Here is a 22,780-nt window from a genome sequence, read left to right as displayed (position 1 = left end):
AGTGCCCAGATATTAAAACACTGTATCTTTTGAATACACAGATATGTTTTAAATGAAAAAAATCTCAGTTCCTAGGTCACCCCTTTGTCAGATACCAAATCTTTGCAAATGAATATTTTGTTTTATTTTCCCCACACTTGACGTTTTCTTAGGCCCCCTATCATCACCACCAGAGCTGACTTCACAGAACAAGATATTATCTATAAGTAGCCGTGCAGGAGAATTACTCCAGAGAACCACCTTGTTTGTTCATAGCATCTTATGACTTCTAGAACTAGTTCCATGAACCGTTGGCAAGCATTTAACTTGTGTATTTCAGAAGAGTACAGGAGTAGAAGGATGCCTAAAGCACTCCAGAAACTTATTTTTTCATTCACTCAGAGATTTCCTATATCATATTGAACAACTCTGTTAATGAACCCTCTCATCTCACACTGGTTAGGATGGAGATATTGTTAAGAAAGTAAGGTTGCACACTAGGAGTTTTTAGTAGTATACATTAATAGCAGTTTTGATCGGGTTCATATTTGGTTTTGGAATTTCACAATCATGTTTTAGAGTTAGATTTATAGGTTACTTCATCACATGTATTGTCATGATACTAAAAGTAAGAAGAAAGGAACTCTTGGTCTTGGCAGCGAAGGCTTTTGTAGAGGGAGACTCTCAATATGATTGAAAATGGGAAAGGAAACATAAACCAGCCTAATTAGTGTTGAAAGTAATGCTATAATTTTCCAGTAAAGAATTATATTTCTTCTATATGTCTTTCTAATAACATTTTTAATATTAGAAAATTTACAGCTCTAATATTATCTTCTTGTTGAGATGTTTGCTGTTGTAATATACTTCACTGAATCAATAGAAGTAGAAAAAGCAAAAACATCATAAGACACCCTCTGCTAAACACTAGGAGGAGAGGTAATATGCAAACATCACTTTTGAAGATCTGTCTACAGCTCAAATCAACTTAAAGGCAAGGGGTAACAAAAAGACTCATTCTAGGGCAATGGGAGTTTTTAAATCGAGCTTTCATCTGGGCACTTAAAATAATTAGTTCCATTAGCCAGTTGAAGTGGAGTTGGCAAACCTAAACAACACAGGTTTATTTGTAGACCATTTATTGTTTAAAATAGAAGGAGGTTCTTGCCATTAAAATACATTGATGTTTGCTTTGAAGAAAACTGCAGAATTACTGTATTCACCATAGATGACTGGTCTTCTTCAAAGGAAGGACTCCAATTCCAAACCAGTAAGAGGTTTTGGATGAGCACTTCAGATGAAAGAAGCCCACTATTGATCTGAGGAGTACTGTCAATTCAGGGATGAATAGGACAGACTAGTGAGACCTGACACAGCAGAGAATGTTGTAGAAATGTTGCTTGCCTTATAAACCTGAAAAAGTGCTATCTGTTCCACTTTTCATCTGACTCTTTTTTTTTAAAGTTGTCACTTCTAGTCTGAAATAGTCCCTTACTCTGTGTCTCTAGAAAAATGAAAAAGGGTTAGACTTACTTTAAAAGAGGTCACAAATTGCATGAGCAAAACAAACTGCAGATTTTCGGAAAGTATGGAAGAAAGCACTATGGAATATGCCTGGTGGTAAATGGCTTATTTTCATTGTGCCATATCCTTGCATTTGGCTATTAACTGGAGTTATTCTTCCTTGAGTTTTCACTGTTTTTATTTCTGTAAAAAACCTTCTTAAACTATTTGTTCCACTGTTCATTTTGGATCTTTTTTTTCTGACAGCCATCACAGATGTTTTTCTGAAATTTTAGCTCTTATTTAATTCACTATAAAATTTGTGATGGATTAATTTCTCTCAGATGACCCTTTAATGCTCTGGCGACGCCCAATTCAACCTGCCATTCTATTAAAATCTTTTCAGAATTTACTGAAATGGTCTCATTTTTTTTTATTGTAGGTTTCATATATACTGGAGAAGTTGTGCATCGAATGTTAACAGCTACTCAATATATTGCACCCTTAATGGCAAATTTTGACCCCAGTGTGTCAAGAAATTCAACAGTCAGATACTTTGATAATGGTATGTAGCAGTCCTTGTCTGTATCCCTTGGCTCTTCTTATTTTCCTAAATAACTATTTCAGGAGGAAGCATTGAGGATTTTTTTTTTTTTTGCTTTTTGTTTTTAATTTAGAGGCTGTATAGAGCATGTGACTTGACATCTATAAGCAATTATTAATTTAGAACACAATAAAGAATCATGAATGCCTTTTCTTAATTGAGCAGATATCATCTGGGTGTTGAAGTACATAAACTCAAACTAGCAATGCATTTTATCAGTTTTAGAAGGGAAAATCTGTCTTATATAACAGTGTAAATTCAAAGTGTTATTTCAAAGTATTTATAGTGGATACCATCTGTCCACTACCTAAAATGAAAATAGCGTTTGTGGAGTGCAGTAGCAAGAATACACAGAAGCAGGGCAGGGATAAGGTTAATAAACCTGTCAATGACTAAGTGTTCATGGAGTCCCAGAATTGGAATCCAATACACTCATCTACACCACGAGTTCTCAACAGTTCCTTGTAAAAAAGATTGAAAGAGGAAAAGGCAAGCTGCAGTGTTGTACTTGAAACTCTGTGAGAAGTTTCAAAGCCCTTGAATGCGTGGATATTTTTCTCTTGAAGTCAGTTGTAATCAATATTTTAGAAACATACCCTACGTGGTTAAAAGGCACCTGGTGCTTTACCTCAGGCCTTTAGTGATCAGCTACAGTAACAGTTAAAACTTGGAGAATTTAGTATTGTGAATTATTATCATGACATCCATGACTTCTACATTATCCTGGATACATCTCTGCTATTTTATGTATGCTTATTTGTAGTGAATTTAAACAAAAATTGCCAGCAGGTTCAAAAATGTTTCATATTTCCAATATTTTTTTATTAATTAAATCAGTTACCAAAATGTATTCTGTATCTTTTACAGAATTCTGTATCTATAACCTTTCTTTATAATCTAGTCATAGCAATATTTGTTTGTTAAAAGTGCAATAAAATGCTTACATGAGAAAATCCTACTCCTTCCATTTTGACATTTTGAATTTTGAAACAGAAAAAGATATAATTTTCATGTTTTAAATTATTTAACATTTTGGCCAGAGATTTGTCATCTTTACTTAAATAATCTGAGGATTCTGGAGAAGATGTGGCTAATTCTCATTATAGTCCTGACTTCCAGTCTTCACACCAGGTGTGCAAAGGCTGTATCACATGGCTTTGAGATTTTGGATCCTTCTTCATGTGTAATGCATCATCTTTTGAACTCCATGGGCTTTAGGACAAAGAATTTTTTATCTTAGCACAAGAAAAAAGGAACTGAGCAGATTGTATCTTCAGCATCTTATTTCTTACTCATCTGTGCTTTGTCCCCATGAGTAAGGGCTCTGCCATAAAGCAGCATCTGTAGTGGGAAAGCACAGAGTGTGGGGATCCATCAAAGTCTCACTGGTAGAGCTAACTCCAAGGGACTTAGGTACACACAAATCTACATAAAAGCCTCTGGAATGAAAGGACAGTTTGGGTGGCAGCTGATTTCCATTTTAGCTTGGGGTTCTGAGGTGCACATAGATCTGAAGTGCTCAGTGACTGACTAGAAGAAATTCAGGCTAATTGTGCTCTAATAACTTTACAAGTTATAACTTTGCATTTAAAATAAATGTAATAACTTTACATTTAAAATAAAATTTAATGCAATAAAATAAATATTCAAAAAGTAGTTAATGAATGTGATCACAAAGGAAAAAATGCCCTCTGTGCACAATTAATGCCTATCTACCATGCAGAAAAGCACAAGGGACAATAACGTGTTGGGCTTGGTGCAGTGTGGACCCACTATTAGCATGCTCATAGTTTCATGATATGTTCAAGACAGTTGCAGTACAGAGCTGTAGCAAAAGATTTTTCAAGGACATATCAAAAATATATTGAGCTGAATATGTACTGACCCATCATGAACATTCTAGGAAGAAAGGAAATTAAAGTCTGAATCAAAGCACATAACTCCCATTACTGCCAAAAAGAGAAGTTTTTGAGGAAGGCATGTAAAGATGAAAATGTTGTTTTCAGTCAACACAGTTTTGGCGGTAAGTGTCTCAACATCTGTAAAATATGCAGGTTGCTTGAGAAATATTTTTAGTGTGGTAAGTGCATCTTCAGCCAGTGAACTCCTGTGAATATTAACTAGGCTCTTGCAACTGAATCTCTGCATACCAGACTCAATATTTACCCTGTCTATGACTTGTCAGTGAGTTTGATTTAAACTACATTTATTTATTGCCAACACCTAACATTTCTCAATTTGCACAACCTCAGCAAGGGCCTGCACCATGCAGAAAAAAAAATATTTATTTAATGCATAGTTAATGCAAGAATCTGAATTCTTGAAATAATAACTTTTACTAAGCAGGGAATACTGTTAGCAGTTCACATTTCAAAGCCATCAGGATTTATGTATAGAGTGTAAAGAATGCCACTGCAGCGAAGTGGTAATGGCAGCACCCCTGAACCACTGGATCCTACCTTTAGCGGATTTCTTGTGTAATTTCAAACAAGTTTTTTGACCAGTCTTGCTTTGGCAGTAGTTGTGCTGCTTGCGTAGCACTGTGGTGTCTACATTTCAGAGAATTTCAGTTTCAACTTGTGTTTGTAATATCTTTGGCATTTCAAGGTGTGGAGCTGAAAGCTGCTAGAAAGAGACAAATCACTGTTCTTGTTTCAAGTAACTGTAGTGAAGTACTTTTCCTACAATCAGTTAATATATTTCTCACATTTTTTTCTTCCTTTTGCCTCTCTACCCCCACTCTGGGGTTCACAGGCACAGCACTAGTTGTCCAGTGGGACCATGTACATCTGCAGGATAATTACAACCTGGGGAGTTTCACTTTTCAGGCCACCCTTCTCAATGATGGGCGTATCATTTTCGGCTACAAAGAAGTAAGTTGGGTCTGAGAATTGTCATTTAAGTGGACAAATTACTTTATAAATGTCAGGAATTTCCCTACATTTTTGTGGGGGAGGGAAAATTTTTGAAAGTTCAGTTGTATAAGATCATTTCATTACACTGCTTATAAGATCACTATGTTGATGAAAATGATATATTATTATTAAAGTGATGTTCATATAATTGACTTTAAAAGCATCAACATGACACAAATGTACTAATCCTGGATTTCAACTGGGCTTTTTTGGATGTTTGTGTTAAATGTTCAGTAAATTCCTGGGGTTTTAATAAATTCTCCATGGGTTTTGAAAGATAGGATCTTATTTTTTAATTAGTCTACCCAATCTTGCCCATTTCAAAATACTCTAGAATCAATAGTTATTGTTGAAAGATCACCTATTTCCTGCAGCTGTAGTTTTCTGGCAACTCACATATTTCAAAGTTCATATGTTTGAAACAAGAAATAACTGGTTTGTATTGCTAGCCCTGAGGTTTTCCATCTGTTTGATGATAAAATTGCTTAGATTGAGGCCATTTGGTTCACCTTCATAGCACCAATATATTGTCTTAAATGGGCTCTTGTGCATTCTCCAAGTGTTTCAGAATTCCAGTTGTTACTTTGAGTGATTTTTTTTTTCTAGAGTTGCTAGAGCTCTGGAAACTATAGCTTGTTTCAATTTCAGTGCTTTTGCCAAGAAGGGTTGGAGCAGGTCATCCTTGAGGTCCCCTTTCATCCTGGTATTCTATGATTCTCTGATTCATGCAAATAAGAATCAGAAAGCAGACAAGTTTAAATCTCTAGTGACAACATGATGTCTTCCTTTTTGTTTGTTTTTTTGTTTTGCTTGGTTTGGGTTTTTTGTTCTGCTTTGTTTTGTTATTTTAATATGTTTGGCATGTACCCTGTGACTTTCTCTTCAAAATGCAATTTCAGTTATTCTCCTTATAGTAAGAAACTCTCATCAGTGATTAGAGTTGTCCAGATTTGGAGAATTGTCCAGACTTGGAGAAATCTCTTTTCTCTTCTGTTCTCTCTCTGCTATAAAACACTTGTGAGCCTTCAGGCTCATTTTTCATGCCTGTGTTCTAGATATGCACCTTTAATGAAGCAGAAGTAATAACATTCCTCTGCCATTCACTAGCAAAGTAGACAGGATCTGGGTTTTTCTGCTAGCAGCAGTCATACCGTCACCTAAGACAGACTTCTTGGAAAAGGATTGCTGCAAGATGCTCTTACTGGATCAGTATTGTAGAAACAAGAAACTTCTGGTATGCCCATGTACATGGCTTTCCTTTTCTTATAAAAGACATGCTGATGCAAGGTCTGCTTGGGGTTTCTTCTGAATGTTAGGCGCAGGTTGCAGTCTTCATCTATGAAAATGCAGTTTATTTGCATTTTGAATCCAAGTTCATGTAAGCTTTACTCTGCTTAAACAATGGAGCTCAATTGTACTTGATCAAAAGAGTGTGCACTAAATGCTTTGGTTATCTACTGTTGTTGAAAACTTTTTAAAGAAAAGGAAAAACTTTTAAAGACTGAACAAAATTTCCTGCCTTCAAGGCCTAGAGAGGTGGAGTTGGATACTAGTTATATATGCATTCTGACATTAAAATGGTGACCTTTTCAGGAGACTTCTATTCCTGAAGAATATGATGATGCAGTGTAGTGTTGGGTAGTTGAAAACATTATTCATTTAGGAAAAGAAGAGTAAATGAGCCACTCCTTTACAAGTGGTTCCTAGAATTGCAGGGAAGTATGACATCTAATCCATGGATAAACAATTTCTGAGCTAGAATGCACAGGCTGCTTGCTCTCATTACATTACTGGAAGCTTCCCCCAAAACCACATTGCTTTTGTGGATAGGAGTTATTAATGTTCTGTTCATTTATCTTGAGACAGAAAACTAGAATTTGCAAATGGAATAAAGCACTTTTAGCAACTGGTGAATCTTTGAACTCATTCCCTCTCATGAGTTATTCCTGTCCTGAATGGAATTTCCAAACATTACTTTAAAGCTATTGCACATAACTAAGGAAAGAGATTTTTTAAAGTGGTAATAGTAATGTATTAATGATCTGCAAATCTTTTGACAAAAGATTTTTCTAAATATTTTAGCAAGTTACAACTAATATATTCCATCAGAATTACTTGGGGAATGGGTTTTGAGACTGAGATTTCTAGACAACTACACTCTGTATTTGCAGCCTTTACTCCATTACCATTATCTCAGCTTTTCATCTAAATGAGCAAAATTAAATAAAATTGCCAATCACTAATCAGACACAAGTTGTCTGAAAAGAACAAACAAGTCATTTATCATTTTAGATTTGGTCCTAGTGCTTATATGCCTTGCTAGGAATTGATTTACTTTGCCGTGCTGAATCCATTGCTATCTGAGGAAGTCCTTCCCTCTGGAGCCTTTTCTCTTGCCACTGAGTCACTTTGTCAGGTGCTCCATTAACTCCAGTAAAATTACTTGTGGAAGTGCTCACTAGCATGACTAAGAGTTTCACAAGATTTCTACTGTCTTTTTGATGCCATTTTATTTTAGCATCACAGTTCATCAAAAATGACAGTGATGTATGGCAAATGTGAGAGGTCTTCATGGCATTGTCAGTGAAAGTCCCCAAGCTGGAGCACCATGTAAGAAATACAGCAAAAAGGTTGCCAGTAGCTTCATCAAGCATCCCACAGGGGCTCTGTCTAGGCTCTTGTCTTTATCTAGAAGAGTCAACATTTAAAATAACTGTGATTATACATTTAAGGCAGATACAACTAGGGACTTTTATGTCTAATGCACTTTAGGTAAATTTTACCTTTTATTTCTAATTTATTCAAACAGTTTGAGAGTCCCTTTTTTTCACTTTCTTCCTAATCCCAAGTTAGGTTTTCTACCTCATAAACCTGGTGTTGACCACCAAGACAGGATCCTAGCAGAGGTTTGCTGAATGCCAAAGGAGTTGCTCTGCCCAATCTTCTGCATTCTGTTGTTTTCCTCAATAGAAAGCAATCTGAAATTTAAAATTTTTATCCAAAATTTAAAAAAAAATATAGAAAAGGAGCAGAACCATCAGAAAAGACAAATATAGAGATGTCTGAATATCTTTCAGAAGAGTTAATTGTTAGAAGGAGCCGTATGCTCAAGTTTTCAAAATGTGAAAACAATTTGAAATATAACAAGGTCCTATAGCAAGTAAATTATTTACTTATTTTGCAATTTACTTCTTTTACAGTGCATGCAACTTCCATTTTAAATGTCACTGCTTTCACCAACACTATTCTAGCAAATGGTCAATATGTCAGGAAACATCAGCTGGCATGAAAATTTTACTGGTGTACCTCTACTACATATGAAATACATTACAGTGCAAACAAGCCAGCAGAACACAGGAAAAAAGAAGAATTTGGGGAAAGGCATACTTTTTATGTATTAGTAGTGAATTTCTTATGTTCTAAATTTCACCGAAGTTCAATTCTCATGAGTTTCACTTCTTATGAAACAAAATAACTATTCTACATAGTCTTTTCCCATTAATGCTTAGAGCTAATGTTCCTTAGTGTAATATTTGGTTTCTTTTTTTATCCATGATTAATACAGAACAAATTAGGCAATTGTTCCATAGGTCTTGTTAAACGTTTAGGATATTTTTCTTAATATCTTTAGAGAAGGCTCACTTTGTTAATTTAAATAGTAATGACTCTCTATTTATGTAGTCATCCAGAAACCATTATTAAAAGTATAATATTTGCTCAAAATTGCCCAATATATGAGTTTGGAAAATAATTCTAAAAGACGCTTGTAGTAAAATGAATTTCTATTCTAAGAAGGAGACAGAATTAAGTTAAAATTATTAAGTGCTAGCACTTAAATAAAACTGGTGCCCCTGCTAGGCATGAGAGAAAATACTCTGTTTTCAGTGACAAGAATTCAAACCTTGCTATTGTTTCCTGAAAACTAAAAAAAATTTAAAAATAAATAAAAGCCAAAAAATAACCCAAAGAAACAATTACAAAAAAACCCCACAAAACACAAAACCACACAAAAACTAAATTTAAAAAAAATTTCCATAATGCTATTTTTGCCTTTTTATTGTTATCAAAAAATGGACATGGAAATTATTTTTTATTTTTGAGGTGTTCAATTTACACAAATTAAAACTCCTGATTTTCATGCAGTTTAGCCTGTAGGCTAATTAATTACTACTTAGGAAACTGGCAATGAAAACCCTATATAAACACTATTATTGTGTTCCTAATTATTATTTTGCAACATACTTTGGCTGTTATCTTTGACTCAGTTTTGAAGTGGGGCAGTAATTGCAGCCTGCTTACCACCTCCTTCAAAATAAATTTAGAGACCATGATTTTATCATTTTTTGAAGAATAGGATTCTGATATGACCTTACAGTTGAAAAGAATAAAATTTGAGAAGTCCCATGAAAAATGCTGTCTAGATTACAGATCCCAATGATACATAGAACTCAGCATAAATTCTAAATTCCCTTCTTCTTACTGTTGAAGTATAAAATCCAAAATATAGACATTAATGGCCTTAATGCTAGTGTGGGAAGTTTATTCATAAACTGGTGATTTGTACAATACAAAAGATCACATTTTCTGTGGTAGAGCTAACAGATGGGTTAGAATTATTCCAGCTAAAAGCCATTCTAAGAAGGTAATGCTGTAAAATTCTTGCCAACCATTAGCAATCACTTGCAGATTCCTAGCTCTCTGCTCAGCCATTTAACATGTCAGCCTGTTATGACTTATCTTGCCATTCAGGAGAGAAATCCAGAACAGCAGCTCTCTGCTTGCTCTCTAGGTTTTGCTGTAATATTCCATAAGTGATTTTAATATTTACTACAAGCTTTCTGTCAAAAGGGAATGTTTCCTAATCAAATAGCATATGGTAAAAGCTCATTTTATCTTGACATCTCATGCAAAAGATTTCACCTGTAATATGCCACTCAGTACACACATTACCAATTTCTTTTTTCACTCCTTAAAAATTAATATATGTTTTTGTAAATACAGGTATAATGGCACTGTAGTTTTTCAGGAGAATAAGAGTGTTCCTGGGTTGTGGATTGCCTTCTACGTTGGCTGCATTTCTGACTGCATGATTTTTTCACACAGGCTGCCCTTCAGTTTGAAGAACTGACTACACGAATTTAATTTTTCTTTTTTGATTTTACAGAAGCTCTTGCTTCTAAGCCTCGTTTCTAAAACATGTATCCAAACTGTTGGCTGCTGTTTCTGATAGACTGGACCCTACTACTTTCTTATTTGTTTTAGAAATTATTTTGAATGTTCCTTACTCTCAGTAGAATGCCCAGCACTAGAGTATTGACACCTGCAGGGATTTTGGCAAAATCCATTGTTACTTCTGCTTCAAGTTTTTCTAATTTCTCTTGAAGTTTTTCTATATATTTTCTGTTCAACTTGGCTACTGCCATCTGTTTTAATATCACATATCACTGAGTTATTCATAATTTTATTAACTTTCAAGATCTGAACCAGGTTGTAATGAAAATAAAATTATTTTTAAAAAATAAAATAAAATAAAATAGTACCCAAACCCCTAACTTGTGGCATTAGTACTGCAAGAAGTCATCACTCCTTCCTAGAAGCAAAACAAAACCAAACAAAACAAAAAAAAAATGAAATAGCTTGCTTTTTTCATAATTTTTGAGGGAAAGATGCAAATTTTACAGTAATTCAAAAATTCACAATAAACATGTGAAAAGGCACTAGACTAAAAAGAAAGACAAGAGTCTCATTTGAGAAGGCCAGAGTGCAACTTCTGATTTACATTCACATGCTACAAATGAGTATAATCCTTTTCATGCATCAGACACAATTTATGCATTAAGATGACAATTTCGCCAGCATCTTTTGTCACAAACCTGCTAATTCCAATTCCAAATACACTCTGTGTCCTTTCTTCGTCTGCTGTGTTTCCTCTCTAACTTTGAAGAGGAAGTCATTGCATCCTCCTCATCAGTGCTTTTCCTAACTTACCTTTCAATAGGTTGTCTTCAGTATCCTCCTCAAAGTCCTTTAAGACAGTTTCTTTGATAGTTAATGTAAGCTTTTCTTTCCAGTGTTCTGAGACTATGAATAAATCCCTTATTTTGTTTAAGCTTTCTTGCTGCAGAAAATTTATAGACTTAGTTCTGCACTTAGTGAGTCTTTTATTTTGAAGAATTTGAAAATATGGCTTTTGGCCTTCTTCTGTCATATTATCCATTATCTGCATCTGAGCTCAGCTGATATAAGCCAAATTTAAGCTGATGTATTTCTAGCAGTATTTCCAAGCCATTTTTCTTTTCCCTGTCATTTTGACAACATGCCACAAGCCTTTTTTATACCACACCAGATCATGTGTGCAAGAACCCCAAGAAAACCAGTCACTAAATTAGGTAAAAGGAATGGAAATTTATGACAATGTTTAATTCACCAGAATTTACTTACCAGTGTAATTGGGGAAAAGCAAAACTAAAGGTATTTTGGGAACAAGGAGGACTACTGATGCTTAACTCAAATGCCAGAAATCATGCTATTTATTATCATGTAGACAGAACTGAATCCTCAGTCACTGGATGAATACCCAGCTTTTTACTTCAGCATTTTTCTGCTATGTGAAAAATACTGACCAACTGTATAATTTTTGTAGCTTCACACAAGTAAAGAGCGAGCTATTGGGTTAGCTACACTAATACCTTGTGTCTCAGTATCTTACACTTGATCCAGTTCCACCAGTCTTCAGCCTAGAAATTTCTGGTTAACTGAAGGGCAGCTTTGAAAAGTAAGATATCCAAATATAAGATATCTGAAAACAGCAACTGGTAAAAAGTCATAGTTGCTTATAGAAAGCTGTGGCTTATTCTACTCCTAAGGTACCTGCCTGAAGTTTCCAACTGCTGGTTATATCTTTCTGTGCTAGAATAAAAGAGTCTTTAGTCCATTAGTAATTTCTGCCTTTTGTAGTACTTGTTTGTGGTAATCTAACCAGCTTTTCAGTATTTCACCCAGAAATCAAATGAATAAAACATCTATAACGCTTCTATTAATGACATTTGAGAACTGGGGAAGTTTACAAAATATTTTTATGACACTTTTAAGCTTCCTTCTCTTAATTTTTGGCATCTTTTTAAGAAATATATTCTTTCAAAGTCTGTATGATATATCAGTAATGATCTAATTTTCAGGTGCAAGTAAAATGGTCACCCCACATCTAGGCTATATTTCACTGTTTGTGTAACCAAATATCATATCAATTAAGTTTTCTTGCTGAGATGTCCCCTCAGACAGCTGGAGTTGTTTATCCACTACAATACTGAGATTCCTTCTAGAACTGCTGCTTCCTACACCATGGTCCCCAAACTTTACCTTGCACTCTTTTTTGTCTGTATTATATCTTTGCATTTTTTGCAATGTCTAACCTTGCTAATTGATCCAGGCATTTCATTATTTTTACTCTGCTAGTGCCATCTGGAGAACTGCTAGGCAGTAAATTTATGTTTCCTACTCAGTCTTGGGTAGAACTTTGTAATGCTGTAAAGGCACAATGTCAGTCTGAGCTGCTCCTTTAGTGATGGCTGCTTTTTTGTGACCAGTCAATCTATTTAACTATATTAATACTGAAGAACTTCTACACGTCACTAAATCAAACATCCCAAAAAATTTCAGTCCTATTATATCTATATAGAAGTATCAGCCAAAGCTGCAATCTTGTCCCAGGAATGGAATCAAACCTGGCATTTGTTTTCATGCAACCTTGCTACCCAGTGTCTGTAACATAAAGCTGGAATGGTCTTTGACTATCTACATATTTTTATTCCTTCCTCTAGATACTGGCAATTGAGCATCTGGAATTTTCCATGTTTACCACAACACTGTTTTCCTGATATGCGAGAACATAATAAATATTATTATCATTCTGTCAGAACTCTTTACAGATAAAAATTCACAGTGTTTTCAGTGCAAGTTAACTGAACCATAAGTTTTTAAATGTTCATCCCAAGCTGAACTTTAACAGTTTTTGTGTTCAACAGTAGACATGAGGCATTGCCTCCTCATCCTTGAGTGTACTGGCACATCATCCCACTTTTTCTTCAGTTGAGGGAAATAAATTACTGGAAATTACTATGCTTTTCTGCTTTGTCACTGACAATTTTTCTACCTCTAAGGATTCATGTGAAAACAATGCAAAGAAAATTGAGATAAAATACAAAGGAAAAGCAGTAATTTCTATCTTCAAATAATTCTTGTAGTATGCTATGCAGTATAAAATACTTATTTAGGATTTTTAAGTTACACTGGTTAAATGATCATTTTGGCAGTGCTTTTTATTTTTAATCTTTTTTTCTAGTTCAATATTTCAATAATATCTTCCTGTTTTGTCTTTTAGATTCCTGTTGCTGTGACACAGATAAGTTCAACCAACCACCCAGTGAAAGTGGGACTTTCAGATGCATTTGTGGTCGTTCACAGGATCCAGCAAATTCCCAGTATGTAGATATTGTAGTGGTGCTAATGGTTTGGAGGTGGAGAAATTAGTATAAGCTGATTCCATCAAGCTTGTGATTAGCTGCACAACAAATCACTTAGCTAATTTCAGCTTGTTAATTCAAGTGTAATTTTATTTGCTTGATAATTCCCAATATGGCTTTTCCTGTCATTGTTTCTTTTGAGCTGATAAATTAAGTAAATAAAATTAAATGGCCAGTCAAATAATGTCAAATTAAACTCTCAACTGGCTCAATTTGGTTTTCCATAAGATTCTTTATCTGGAACATGCTTTCATATCCATAGTAAAGAAGAAGCAATCTGTTCAGAAAAAAAGTCTGTATCCAAAAATATCCAAGCTGGAAGCTCCTGACACCTTATTCTGTATTTCAAATTCATGTACACATTTTAGTGACAGGAAAAAAGAGGAGATGTAGTTATTAAATAACATCTTGAGCTCACATATTCATGGCAACAGTATTGCAGGTGGAATTTAGTTTTGTCTGAAATCAAGTGTGACTTTCTTGATGCTCTAATGTATTATGTACAGAACCCTTTGAGGTTTTTTAGCCATTAGAGAATATGCTCACTTTTCAAGTCTACTGGGTTTACTTCTATATTTAGAGAAAATTTACTAAGATCAGTTTTTGATGAAGCCCTAATAGCAGGGTGCAGATGGAGGGAGCTGTGCTTGAACCAGGCTCCTGGGGCTGACTCCAGGCATGTTCTCCTAAAGTGAGCTCTGGCAGATCTGTGGTGCTCACAAGGACTGATCTGATCCAGCCCAGCTTTCAGACAGACAGCAGATGGGGCTGACACTGAAAAATCCAGTGCTATTGACCTCTCAGCTCATCCTATCTTCTCATCACATATAAAACAGTCTTTAGAACCAGGGAGCATCAATCCTGTGTCTTACATGTCCTGTCTTGGGGAATATGGAAAATTTCAGTACTATTTGTTCTTGTGAGCTCAGAGTAGTGTGAGGCATGTAGCATGCCAAGATTTCACTTAAGAGACATGAAATTTCTTTCTGAAGTATGATAAGTAGCTGTGCCTATGTTTGCATGGATTGGTTTTGAGTGTTTAAGAGCAAATGAAACCAGGCAACAAATTTCAGTAATGTGAGTGATATTTGCAAATAAATCATCTGAATATTTCTGAATCTTCAGTTTCTAAGAGCTCTAAATATGGATTCAGGGGGAAATTAGGTTAATTGACTATGCAAACAGTTTATGAGACTAGTCACAAAGAAATTCTATCCAAGAGATGCAACAGGATGATATCTTTTGACATCAGGCCTCCATAATAAAATAACACTAAAGCACTTGTATTAGATTTATGTATTTTGTATGGAAAACATATGGTAGATGTGAGTCTTTATTCAAGTCTGAATGTTTCTTTTTGCAGAAATATTTCAGACAAGCACTTGTTTTACTACCAGTAAATACTATTGGTTTTGCTGAATGCAGAGTGACTTACTAGGCTTCTGGTTTTAGCATTTCTATTTTTTTTTTTCCACATGACACTTTCTGCTAACAAAAGTGAGACTATGATGTCGGTAAGGAGTATAAAATGTGCCACTGCTACAGTAGTTTTGAGACCATTATTAATGTATTGCTGTTTACAATGCATTGCTCTTGCCCCTAACTACCAGTTCAGTGGATGGTGGTAATTCATGATTATTTTTGCTAGATTGCAGCTTACACTAGAGCTAATATTAATCAAGGGAACCATCATTTCACTGTAGATTTTCCTGAAGCTGAATTGTGTGCTCAATGAAATAGGTTTATTTTGATGTGTACAGGCAATATAATAGCACCTTGACAGAGCTGGTAAATAATGTTGGCCCATAGAAAGCCAGTATCAGATGCTCTTAAAATATGCATGTTCCTGAATTCTTGTTTTTCAGAGGTATTAAATCAACTATGGCTCTAGTCAATTACTGAAAAAAATGATACAGTAGAATTGTTATTTTACTTTATTTGTTGGCTTCTTAAGACAATGGAAGAATATAAATTGTTGCTTGTCCCAAGAGAAGGCAAGCTCTAGCTTGCCACTTTATCAAAGATTTTTCCACCAAAAGAACCCAGTCTCCGTTCATGACTAGTTATTAAAAAAGAAAAAAAAGCCAAAATCTTCCCCCTCAAATAATGCAAATAAACCACCCCAAACTCTACTGCTTCTTCCTTGAGCTCTGTCAATTGTTTTTGTATATATTGTGCATTTGAAAAGGAACGAGACACCAAGAGCAACACAAGGCTGTTTGAGCAAATATATCCCCTCAATTTTTAAAAATGCTGAAAATCTCTGGTGCCTTCTGTTTGCTCAGTATTCTAAAATTTCAATATAATGGACCTAGTTTATTAAAGTAATTTCAGAAGATTTAAAGCTAACTATTTCTCAGATTTTTTTCAGATATACTGTCCAAAAGATTGGTAATAACTTTTTTAATACTTCTGAAAGATGAGTTCAAAAGACAGGCAAACCTATTTCATTCTGGGAGGAGAAAACATGCTTTTTGATCAGCCATTTCATTTCAAAAGTGCATTTTAATGAGGGCTGAAAAGTCTTGAAGAGCCAAGGGCTAAAAGGAAAGATTTTCTGAACTTTTTTAGAAGGATGAACTTGAGAATATCATACCTATTTTTATTAATATACTTCTTCATATAAAGACTTTGCAGAATACCCCTTTTATCTGCCCCTAAAAGCACACAGGCACATACACTTTTTCACCTTATCTTTTAAGAGTTAGAGCATGGAGATGGGAGATTTTTGGCAGGTGGCTTTATACTTGTCTGGGGTTTTTTTGTTGGTTTTTTTTTTTTAATAAATATTTCCCTTGATCTGCTACTACGTCTTGCTTATAGACCATGTCTTTATTTTCCACTTATAATTATGTTATTGCAAATTAGCCACTATTTTATATCTAGGTAGAGATATGCCTATATATACTCTAGAGGTGTTTTGGAATGATTGGTAATATGTTAAGGGAAGTAAATTCCTGATTGACACCAAGGTTAACATGATAATTCTGAGATTTTTATGACAAAATGGCAAACTAGGTCCTTTGATTAATTTCAGAGGAAAAGTTTCAGCTCTTTCCAGGTAATTCAAATGAAGTTCCAGGCTCTGGAACTCTGGTTCTTATGTGTAAGAGGGACCATCCTGATTACTTCATCTTCAGACATGTTGAACACTACACTTGCACACCAGCTATTTTTCCTTTTGTAACAACACAGTAAGAGTTTCATGGATGTCTTCCAACTTGAAACATGATTGGTTATGACAAAGCTGGGAGCTTTACATATTCCTCCAGCAAGACTTTTTTAAACATCTTCACTACTTCAGGACCTTTGTTCCTTGCCCACCTTCTCCAAACAGCTCCCCTTTGTTTCTTGTTTATTTCTCTGCCATCCTTGTTATTCTGTTCTTGCTCCTTCTCTCACTTGCCTGTGGTGTCCTTTGCTCTCCCTTCTGCAGACTCCCAAGATCTCTCTTTAACTTCATGACCATCTTTCTTTCCCTCTGTTTTTGCTCTCATTCAGGGTTACTGTGTTTCTCTCCCTTGTTTCAGTGCTCTTCCCTATTATCTTGCAATTATCTTTTTGTTGTGCAAGAAGAAGAAATGAAAAAGCATTTCCTGCAACCCACTTTTGTACTTTAGCAATGAAAATCCCACGAGAGATCCTTCCCATATTGTGTTTGTTTTCCACAAAACCATGAAATACTCTGGGAAATAAGAAAGTGCCAGATTCAGGGGATCTACATAAGTGAATTACAGTCTTGCACTAAGAGAAAATGGGTAGTAGGTCTGTCTCCACAATGAGACTTACTTCCCTGTGATTTTGGCAGCTACTGTATTAGATGCAGCTCTTTTAGGAAATCCATGCCTTGACAACTTAACATTTAATCACACTGAAATTATTCAACAACACTGTGTACAGAAATGAAATTGTAGCTGAGCTATGTGTTAGTAATATTCCAGTTTCAGTGCAATTAGTGTCACTCAATATGTAGTGTAACTCAAGCATATAATTGAGTGACAACTCTGCATGTTGTAAATGTTTGCTCAGGATGTCTCACCACTTTGTTTACAGCAGTGAAGCCCTAAAAGAACCTTAGGATTGCCTTCCTGAAGGGTAAAAGACCACTGGCCATTTATGCTCTGATATCTATCATATAAAGGTGCAGCACCACTGGGGAAATCAAGTCTGATTTCCTCCTGCCTTACTGGCAGTGTTATCATTTACCTCTGTGCAAAATGGGCCCCGAAGTTATGACTCTAAAATTATAGTATTTATTCTCCTTTTCACTAGTGTAACTAATCCCACAGAGCCAGCTGCTCCAGCCATGAATGTTTGTCTGCTGGTCCAGAAAGGTTTATCCAGGCAGCTGGGTTCCTTGCACTAGGTATCTGATTCAGGAGCATGCTGTTGATCTTTTGTAGCATGACAATACTGCCAGGACTGGTACAAGTTGGTCAAAATTTAAAATATTCTCATAACTGACCACAGACAGATCTCAGAGTGAGGCAGTTTGATGAGTGGTGGGATTAGGAATTAAAGCAAGTTTTTCACACCTAGATCCTGTACTGGGAGCTCTTTAGCTGGCAACAGGTATTGGGGCAAATCTGGAAGGACGTGGAGAGTTTCAAAGGAAATCATGTGTGGTAGGCGCAGAGCATTGCGGCAGAACAGCTCTTAGTGCATTGTTCATAAAGATGTTTCAGAGCCTACTTCAAGCCTACTGTTTTGCTTGTTCACAGATTTGAGGTGCAGCTCCCACTTTTAAAAGGTTATTTTTAGTATTTTTTGTGAGAATGATAAAATTAATACAATTAGGGAATCTGAATTTTTATCTAGATCTAGATGTGAGTTATATTCAGAGGAGCAATTGTGGAGGTGCTTGGATTAACAAGCATTGGTTTTTAGTCCGAGTGTCAGTGCCTCAAGAATTAATTAGTAAATATTGATAAGTTTAGCAATATAAAGCTGTTAAAGAACAGATGCTTTGACCTTCTGATTCCTTTACCTTTTGTGGTGACAGCAATCAGATATACCAGGCTGACAGGTTTTATAAAGCCAGTGATGTTAAACAATGCCTCTGTCAAGCAAAGTCAGTGGCTGTATAACACAGCAGCTGTGCCCCTCCCTTCTCTATGCCTTATATTTTCCACAAATTGCCTGCAGCTTGTTGGATATGTTTCATAAATTGTTTACTTCAAATTGACTTCTGCATAATCAAGTGAACCCTCTTACCATTTGTGTTTTGTCTATCAGCAAGACTTAAAACTGAAAGTACAGCTGTATGAACACATATGGCCTTGTTTAGCAGTTATTTCTGGGTATATGGCCAATCCAAGTTCCCTTGAAATCTTTCACTGGAAAAGGTCTTTATTTGTGTGAACATATAATTTCAAAACTCAGAATGACTTCTCCAGTATTTTCACATTTCACTGTATTGCAGGTTTTAGCTGAGGAATGGTGTATGAGGAAAAGCAGTGATTTATGTAATGGAAAAGATACAGCGAGATTGTGCATCTGTCAGCCACATATTTAGAATAGTTTATAATAGTTTAGAATAGTCATGAACTACTGACCCTTCACATATGTTAAGAAATCATTGGTGCTCTCCTGGCACTGCTCCCTCCCCAGAGTACCCTCCCTATTGAGTACCTTTAGTCAACTCTTGCAGTTCTGTTTCAAAGAATACTTATATATAGAATTATTAAGTTTAATACTACTGTGATAAAACTACATAGAATTATTTTGTCACAGCAGAGTCTTGCACATGTATAATTTACCAATTTGTTGCTTAATCCCTTGAAAGAATTCTTTCAAATGGCCTTCTGACCCCCATGTTATCTCTCTCAGTCAATGAGGAATGTGTTCTTACCTCAGGTAGCTGGTGTTTTCTTCAGTTTTTTCTGCTGGGACTGTACCTTTGGCCTGTGTTCAAAGATAGCACAAGTACATGCCATGGAAACAAACCAAAAAACAGTCTGAACCATGCTTAAGTGTATAAATTAAACAAAATGTAAAAAAATATAGCCAGTTATTAAAGAATAAGTTAAACCTAATAGCATTTAGTTAAAAATGTGGGTTTGAAAAACCCAGACTTGTAGAAATGTAAAATGTTTTCATGACTAGGAAAAAAATATACACATATTTTATGAAATTCAGAACTGGGAATGGTACTTCAAAAGCATAGAAAAGTCCTTTTCCTTTCTTCTTTTCCTTGCTAGACCTAATGTAGCATTTCTTTATAGCAAAATACCTGCACATGATGCTTGATTATTGATCTGTTACTGCATCAAATTATTTCACTAGTTCTTGTCATGTTAAGGTCTGTACTGAGGCATACATGAGCTCATAAGCTCTTTGTAATTCTGCACTAGTACTTTTTTGTTAAAGAGCTAAATAAATAGACAGCATAAGACAAAGAGCAAATTCCACCAGAGGGAAATGCAATGTCTGTTCTGGGTTGAAGCAGGAGCGTGTGAAGAGGTCAGGGGGAAAGCGTAAGGGAAGAGTATTCATTTTCCTATTTATCCTGCTGAGTTTAAGGTTTTTTTAACCAATTTTCTTAAGGGAAACCAGCTCACAATTCAAAATAGGGAGAGAAAAGTGCATTTCAAAGATCTAAGCATGGCATGTTTAAGTCATACTTTCAAAAGAATCTAGGCCTGCATGTTTTTCTAGCCTGGTCAGGCAGATAAATTTGAATGCTCACAATTCCAACCACCTGTCTGCAAGAATATACAAAGATGTTAGAGGGTGACTATGCAAATACCTCTCTGTGCTTAAGTTTCTTACATTAGATAGATGCCTCATAATCAAACTTACCACCTGTGGTTGAAACAGTCATCTTTCTGAAGAAAAAGATCAAATTTGAGTCTGTCAGGCAGTGGGATTTAATGAATAAACAGTCATGCTGAAATATTCACGATTAGAAATTTTTTTTTATACAATACACTTAATTCTCTTAAGAGTAGTGTTTTTCAGAAATTTCATGCACTGGGTGAGGTAAAAGTGTCTATGCCTTGAATCTCTGATTCTTACTGAGTCTTTGGAAAGCCAGAAGCTCCTTATTTCTTGTAAGCCCTGTGAGGAACCTGTAAGGAGAGGTTCAGCATTAACAGGATTATAGTATACTGGTCTGTACCAGTACTGATGAGATGCAGTTCAAATAAAGTGTTGACAGCCAGCATTTTAATTTTTCACATTCACTTGCTTTTTTTTTTTGCTTTTTTTTTTTTTTAGACTGAATGTTAAAGATTTCTGTGGAAACAAATTAAATTACAGCCTTCAGCATTGGCAGGAGCTCATTTCAAAGAAATTTTACAATCACTCTGATTGGGCTTTTAGGAGACTGACCATCCTATGAGCATAAACCCCTTGCAGCTGTCAAGAGATTGTCCCTATCCCAACATATAATTAGCTTGGTCTTGAAAACTCTTTCTCTCCAGTGGGTCTGAAGGACATGGCTAAGGCATTTACTGAGGTAAACTTTGGCACCTGCCCATATCTGTCTTTTAACTAGTCAGAATGACTTTTTAGGTAGCACATAAAACTAGCTCAATATAGGCTCATTTCATACTGAAAGAGAATTCTGCTATCAGGAGGGGTGAACTCATAACAAAGCTTCAAATAAATTGCAAGAAGTGGTTGCCAATGGTGCTGATTTGGAGCTAAATAGAAACATTAATGTCTGAAAGTGAGATACTGCCTACTTGTCCCTACTTGAGCTAATGAGGTAAGAGAGGGCAGAGAAGCTGCTTCCTCGAGCAACAAGGTGTGCCCTAATCTATACAGGACTGGCAGTACAGAAGCCATCCAAAGACTGAGTTTGTGACTGTCTACAAGTCCCTTTTCTTCTGTTACATGTAGACTAAGAGTGGTCATTGGCATGAGTAATCTTAGTCCTTTGTATGTAACACTTAATTCCTCTCTGGAATGACTGCCGAGGGTCAGTGATCGTGTTTAGCTCTGATTTCAGACCTTCAGAAAGAACATAAATATGAAACCAGCACCTCAGAAAGCTGTCATTTTTTGTGTCAGATTGGTGTTATAGGTTGTACTTTTGATCTTCAAATATACAAGCTCGCCAGTCTATATTTCAATTGTGTGTATAAAATCTGGAATTTTCAAAACACATTATAGGATGTTGTTGTGGGGAGTAGTGAGGGAGATTTTTTCACGTTTATCTTTTGGGTCTTACAGTTGCTTGTGAGTTCGAAGCCCTTCAGAACAGTACATTGACTATATTGAATTTCTGCTTTGAGAAACAGGTGCAGTCAGCTTGTGTAAAGATTATGCACAATGGCTGTTTTGGAAGATTGTCTTCTCTAATATGTTATAAATATACCCTAGTACACTTAGATATGAGCCATCTTGTAGGTACCAAATTTGATTAAGCAATTAAATAAGTTTTGTTTGCACATGTTGGCAAGAACTGTCAAAGGGAGCATATAAAGCATTTCTCTCAAATCTGTAAGCTGAGAAAAATGTCTTAGGAAAGCAAGCATTTGAAATACACCCTAAAATGTCAGTATATCCTCTAGAATTTCTCTCCAGATCAATGACTAAGATGCTTGAAAGCACACTCAGCATTTTCATAATTCTTTTCCAGGAGAAGTACCTTTTCTGTCAGCTCGGAGGGTTTTTCCACTGAAAAAATTCTCTATCTATCTTTACGTATTATTTTGTGATATTCAAAGTTTAAAATATATTCTTGAGAAAAATAGCTGCCATATGTGCACCTAAGAAACAGTGTGCATTCATTACATCCACTATTTTTCACAATCTAAAGACTGCAAAATAAGAAAACATGATTTATTTTTTTCTTTCCTATTAGATGTCCGCAGAAGAACAATTTACGAATACCACAGGGTGGAGCTGCAGATGTCAAAGATTACCAATCTCTCAGCTGTTGAAATGATACCACTTCCAAGTAAGTAAAACATTACATAAGCAGGAGGCAGATCTAGAAAGCATCTATCTCCCTCTCCCTCCCAGCAACACATATACAATTTCAAACATTTTGTTTTATCTGTGGACTTGGAATCACAAAGAGATTTGTTTATCCTCTCCTAGATTCCCGAATGGATGATGCATTATCCAGTTCATCCTCATGTATCTCAAGTTAGTTTATAGGTACATAGCTCCCAGTAGGTTTTGAATGAAATTTGTGCCAAATCATTTTTTTCAGAAGAATGATTATATTGCCTTTAAATACATTTTTTCAGGAAAAAAAGAAAGAACAGTTTTCATGCTTGCAATGCAAACATGAATTCTTCTGT

At 35.5% G+C, this 22,780-nt stretch overlaps 1 protein-coding gene across 1 annotated transcript in view; it reads left to right on the top strand.

Annotated features, from left to right (window-relative positions):
• Nucleotides 1–22,780, top strand: part of PLXDC2 (plexin domain containing 2) — a 256,169-nt gene that overhangs the window by 175,352 nt on the left and 58,037 nt on the right. The window contains exons 5-8 of the mRNA XM_036401732.2: nucleotides 1,925–2,047; nucleotides 4,841–4,959; nucleotides 13,382–13,481; nucleotides 22,336–22,431. Coding sequence (XP_036257625.1) covers nucleotides 1,925–2,047; nucleotides 4,841–4,959; nucleotides 13,382–13,481; nucleotides 22,336–22,431 — 438 coding nt within the window. The remainder of the gene's footprint in view (nucleotides 1–1,924; nucleotides 2,048–4,840; nucleotides 4,960–13,381; nucleotides 13,482–22,335; nucleotides 22,432–22,780) is intronic.

Source organism: Molothrus ater, chromosome 1 (genome assembly GCF_012460135.2).
Source record: "Molothrus ater isolate BHLD 08-10-18 breed brown headed cowbird chromosome 1, BPBGC_Mater_1.1, whole genome shotgun sequence".
Lineage (NCBI taxonomy): Eukaryota > Metazoa > Chordata > Aves > Passeriformes > Icteridae > Molothrus > Molothrus ater.
This window is presented reverse-complemented; position numbering and strand designations above follow the sequence as displayed.